This window comes from Cydia splendana, chromosome 21 (assembly GCF_910591565.1).
Source record: "Cydia splendana chromosome 21, ilCydSple1.2, whole genome shotgun sequence".
Classification (NCBI taxonomy): Eukaryota; Metazoa; Arthropoda; class Insecta; order Lepidoptera; family Tortricidae; genus Cydia; species Cydia splendana.
This window is the reverse complement of record NC_085980.1, coordinates 3288711-3294673: the sequence shown is the minus strand read 5'-3', so window position 1 is coordinate 3294673 and position 5963 is coordinate 3288711. Positions and strand designations below refer to the sequence as shown.

General features: G+C 36.0%; 1 protein-coding gene across 1 annotated transcript in view; it reads left to right on the top strand.

Annotated features, from left to right (window-relative positions):
- The window catches only part of LOC134801323 (myrosinase 1-like), a gene marked incomplete at its 5' end in the record, with an annotated part of 37308 nt that extends 32631 nt beyond the window's left edge, over positions 1-4677 (top strand). Inside the window, one exon of the mRNA XM_063773864.1 lies at positions 4509-4677. Within this exon, the coding sequence (XP_063629934.1) occupies positions 4509-4677 (169 nt within the window). The remainder of the gene's footprint in view (positions 1-4508) is intronic.
- Between the last annotated feature and the right edge of the window lie 1286 nt (positions 4678-5963).

Here is a 5963-nt window from a genome sequence, read left to right as displayed (position 1 = left end):
CCCATATAGCAAAATTCATCGAAATCGTTAGAGCCGTTTCTGAAATATATAAATAAATATATATACAAGAATCGCTCGTTATTATCAGGTAGAGAAATATAAGTGAGGAAAGAGTGGTAACTCAATACATCAGTTTCTTACCTAAACCACAGAATAAATTATAGTACTACCGTACAGAAAGGACACTTCCTACAAAACCGAAGTTTGACAGCGATTCAGGGACGAGTCGTGGTATCTCTTTCTAATGTATGGCATTATCCCTTTCGGCTATTTAAGGTTGTCAAAATTCAAGTCATTATCTTATCTGTGGTCGTGCACGCAAATGGACATCAAGCGGTGCCAACCCTAATAATTGCTCGCAGCAATGCTGAGCCGAACGGAGCCGAGTATGCCCGAAAGGAGTGTCTCCCCACTGCCAAAAGGAGAGTTATTTGTAGTCGACATCTAGCGTCAAGTAGCGGAATTTATCAGTGTGTGTCGTCGTAGCAGTACTCATAAAAGAGGCCTTGGCTAAGTTTTTTATTTATTTATACGCTGGTTGCATAAAGTCTATGTAAATGGAGGGAACATGAGTTTTGGCATAGAGAAAAAAAACCATATAGTGCTCACTTCATACATCAGTTTTAGTACGAAAACGACTATTATTTTCGTAGTCGACATCTAGCATCGAATAGCGGAATTATCAGTACTGCTACTTGACAATAGATGTTCCGACGACCGAAAAGTGTAATGCTCAACAATTTTCAGCTAATATTATAACCAGATTAACCGGCACTCTATTTTCAACTCCTGCTTTTAATACTAGTTGTAAATTGTTGTTCAATACAATTTTCATGAGTCGCGACCCTAAAGAATTCTAGTATCAAGTAGCGGTACTGATAATTCCGCTACTCGATGCTAGATGTCGACTGTGAAAATAATAGTCTTTTGGTACCAAAACTGATGTATGGAGTGAGTTTCTAGTCTTACTATATTTCTCTATGTCCTGGCAAGGGGCATTTATTTGTGTGTATTATGTATATCGTCGCCTAGTACCCACAACACAAGCCTTAGGGCTGATTTGGACGGGACGCGGACTCGCATGCGATTTTAGTTACATTGCGGACTATTGATTACGTCAAATCAAAGACATATGTAACTTCGTATAAGACGTATAAAGTCTAAGGAAAAAACGTGCCTCGGAATTCAAGTAAAAGTCATTCTCGAATAGATGTCGCACACACCTTTAGCCTATCCTCAGCTAGATGGCGTGACGACACCGTTTCATATTTAACCATTTTAACACTGATATCTATATATCAGTGAATGTACATGGATCAAAATGATATAAAAATAATAAAATCATTTATCCATATATATAAATTTTTTGATAACTTTATGCGTTTTCATTTTGAGTTTTTGTCGTGTGTCGATAGATGGCAGTAAATTTACAGTGACTACAAAATTTACAATGACAGGACCCCCCTATACTATCTATTCTTTTTGGTCAAATTCAACCGACCAATCAAAACCCGCAGTTGTATGAAACTCGCATGCGAGTTCGCGTCCCGTCTAAATCAGCCCTTATTGAGCTTACTGTGACTAGGTCGATCTGTGTAAGATCGTTCCAAAATATTTATTTATTTGGCCATTTTTACTGTGACTATTTATTAGATGCTGACTGTACTTTGCATTATTAGATTATTACTTGTTCAGGTTATGGTTATTTGTTTGTGTATTGATAAATTATATTATAGTTAGGGAGGCGAATAGGGGAATTTTCGGCAATACTCGAGCGTGGCAGTTTAAGATATGAGAGATACCTTAGACCTAATAGAATAACCTTGTAAAGTATTTAGCTCTATATGTAGTGACGCGCGCCTAGGATAGACGATCAGATTAGTAAAAAAAAATGGATAGTCTGAAATACTCGAGCGCCTCAGATTAAGATATTGGGGGTTGATTTTAGTGTTTAAAGACTAAATTTAACTAATCTGACGATAAGTCCTTGACGCCGCCGAGTTATAGGGTCGCGAACTTGTAAAAAAAAAACGTTAATCCGGCATTCTCGAGCGCGATTTTTTTATTTTTTATTTTGAAGAATATAATCTAAAACTTACTAAAAATACAAAATCTGCCGGTTTCCGCATGACCGGAAGTGTGGAGGAGCCATTTCGTCTTCCTAAGAACGCGTTGCGGCATATAAGTCGCGAACGATACATTTTACAAAAAAAAAGTTTAAATAACCAAAAAAGGTAATTTTATTTTACACAAAAAAGGTCTCTTTACATTTTTGTCCAAAGTTAAAACTTTTTGACTTGAAGCATCATAAAAACTCAAACTCCCGGTTTTTTGAGTATATCTCGAAAACTGAGGGTGTTAAAAAAAATTGATATGAAATAACGATGATTAAATTATGTGACTTTTATTATATCTCAAAATTTTTTTTTTTCTAAAGCTTCTCGACAATTTTCGTGGACTCGGAAAAAGTTACGCGTATCTGTATACAAAAGTATTATTAACATGTACAGTTTCATGTATGTATATTATTCAATAGCCTGTTGATCCTCAAATTGTTTTTTGGACGTACCGTAAGTTCCCCGTTTTATCAAGGAGAAAGAAAGGAAAAAAAAGAAACCAAAAAACCTTTTTCGGTCAGATTAAGAGAACCCACCAACATTTTTGTCAGATTAAAAAAATATGCTTTCAGGATACCGAGATAAACCTCCCCTATGAAAATCTGACGCGCTCGAGTATTTCAAAAAAACTTTTTTTTTTTGCATTTTCAAAAATTCATCGTAACTTATCGTCACGCCGAAATCGTCAGTTTTTTTAAAGGAAGCTTCCTTGGGGCCTACTTAACACCCCTTCCGAAAATCTGACGCGCTCGAGTAAATTTTTTTTTTTGCATTTTTGACTACTTTATATGCCTACCCCCACCACGCAAACCGGCAGATTAGTATACCGTTGTTATCAGAGGCACTCGGGGCATACGTAGTATGAATATCTGACGCGCTCGAGAATGCCCAAGTAACTGTTTTTTTTAACATTTTTGAAAAACCGTACACGCCAAACCCACCGCTAAAATGGTTTTTGCCATACGAGCTTTTCTTTTCGAAATTATTTTATCTTTCGATTTTGATAGGTCTCGACGGCGCCGTTGAATTACGCCATTTAGCTACCTCGCCTCCCTAACTATTATATTTAAGAGGAAAGTGAACTCCCGCTCCATACAAACGAATTTATTCTCTATGTTCTTCTCTGGATTGGACATTAGGGAAAAAAATACCGATTACCCATTAGCTATTTGTCTTTTTCAATTATTATAAGAATTACGAGCGAGAAAATTAAAAATAAAAAAATAGCAAAGAGACATAGGCTGTGGTTAATATTATCTTATTATAAACTAGCGACCCGCCTCGGCTTCGCACGGGTTACACAAAACCTTTAACTTTTAATGAAGGTTGAGGGAGGCGATGGCTGAGATACGCGTCATACTCGTGAACGGGTGCTGTTTGTGGAGACTGGTCTGTTTAAGCTAACACAAGCTATTATACTTAGTAACTTTATTTTTATTAATTAATTACAGTGAGACGCCTCATTCTGCTCTCGTATGTTTCTTTTCTCTTAATGAATGTATTAATTATACAGGATATTGACTCTTGGAGACCCTATACATCTCTAAGGATAACTTGATAAACTATATAATCTTATAGTTCTGACACCTAGAGACATTTACACCTCTAAATATTATAGATTTTTTTTTTGTGTTTTCTATCTGTATTTTTTATGTAATTCGACATTAAGAGACCATATACATCTCTTAGTAATTGTAATACGTTAGATTGAATTGTTAGTTTTATTTTATAAAATTGTTGATGTTATTATTTTTGCTTATATGTAAATTCAATGATGACGTGTAAAAGTGCCCTTGTGGCCTATTTGCTGAATAAATGTTGATGTTTGATGTTTGATGATGTTTGATGTTTACCAAAAAATTATACACCTAAACCTTCCTCAAGAATCACTCTATTGATAGGTGAAAACCGCATGAAATACCGTTCAGTAGTTTTCGAGTTTATCGCGAACATACATACAAACAGACAGATGCGGCGGGGGACTTTGTTTTATAAGGTGTAGTAATATACTTAGATCAGTTTGTGTAAAAATATTTTCTATAAAATTAATATCCAGAGAGAAAATGGCGACATTTTTATGGAGCGGGGTAGTCCGTATTCCTCTTAAGAATTGTACCTAAAACACAGACAAGACATCCTCTAGACGGACCTTAGAGCAATTATTTCACTAAACCGATGCTGCCAGAAATACAGGGGAGCGGGGGACGAGGTGAGCGAGTCCCGTGCCGTGATTAGTTCAAAGACACGGACGTCACACAAAGACACTTGATCGAAAATGGAGTAAAACTACCGTATATTTGTGGCAGAGGGGGTAGCGCGACTATGCTCAGTCTGAAGGATGTCTTAAATTAAACAAAACATTAATATTAACCAAAGTTTTATCTTTTCTAGCGAGCGTTTCGGTCTCTACGAAGTAGATTTCGACTCGCCAGAAAGAACGCGAACGGCGCGGCAGTCCGCGCTGGTTTACAAGAGAATCATACAGAAGAGAGTCGTTGAGGAGGGATGGAAGCCGAAAAACTTGAAGATTACTGTTAGCAAAGTGAAAACTGAATTGTAAACTATTAGGGCGATAAGAAGATATAGAGGAAACGTGGCTAAATTAAACTTGTAGCAAATAGGCAATATTACGCGAAACTCTGCGTAGGAGGCGCCACTACCACTATCCGTCACAATCTGGGGGTCTACCGCGAAACAAGAAAATCGTAATTTAAGATAAGATAAGATAAGATAAAAAAAGTTTATTGCCACAACTAGAAATCTTACATTCTTACAACTAGAAAAGTTACAATTAGTACGACGTAAATAAACACCTTAAACATAGTAGGTAGGTATTAACATTAATTTTCTCAAAAATGGACGGCAAAGTCGACTTTGCCGTTTAAAAAATAGGTTGCGAAGCGCGTAGTTTATGGTCAGTCAAAAATTAAAAAGTTAAAAACATTGCAGTCTCGATTTTGGGACTGCAATGTTGCATACAAATTCCATTATTTGTCGAGTTCCAAACTTTTTAAAAGTTGAAATGGCCATATCAAATGAAGGCACAGGCCCATTAAACAGCCAAACAGATGATTAGTACCGCGACTATTTAGCTGTCTCAAATAGGTTGGCGTATTTTCGGCAGAAAAATACACTTCTATTTTTTTACTAAAAAAATAAAAAGGCGGCAAAGCTAATTTTTTCAATTGTTTCTACTTTTTCTGTGAAAATATATACTTAAGAAAGTTGTTTTTGTAAAATATTTTTATGATATTTATATTTCTTCCACCATTTTTGAGAAAAGCACTATATATGACTCGGCTGGAAGGCTACTTGCTGGCTTCGGATTCAGTTAAACGGACTCCCAAGGTCGTCCGTTTAAAACGAATCCTCAGCCTGCAAGTAGCTACTTCCGAGCCTCGACAATAATGTACTATTAAATTTCACATTGTTATAGGCAATGGGTACCAGTCTCAGCCTGTGCTAGATATGTGATATACATATATCCAGCGCTGATTTTCAGCCTGGCCCCTTTATATATATATAGATACACGCAGAGCATATATATATATACATATTTTCTTTCCAGTCGGTCTGTTTCACTACGGCTAAACTAAGAATATATCCAAGGGTTTACAATACCCAAGGTTGCAAGGTGTGTGCGACTGTATACATATATTGTTTGTGTGTGAGTGTACGTGTGTGTATGTAACATATGTCTATTTTTCAAATTACAAACATTGCTATAAAAATATTATTATTATTATAGGTTGTGTCGGTGTTATCTTTATTCTCATAAAGTCAACTAATTAAACTTTGATTTAGGTTTTTGATTTTATTTGATTTCCTATGAACTAGTTAGGTATT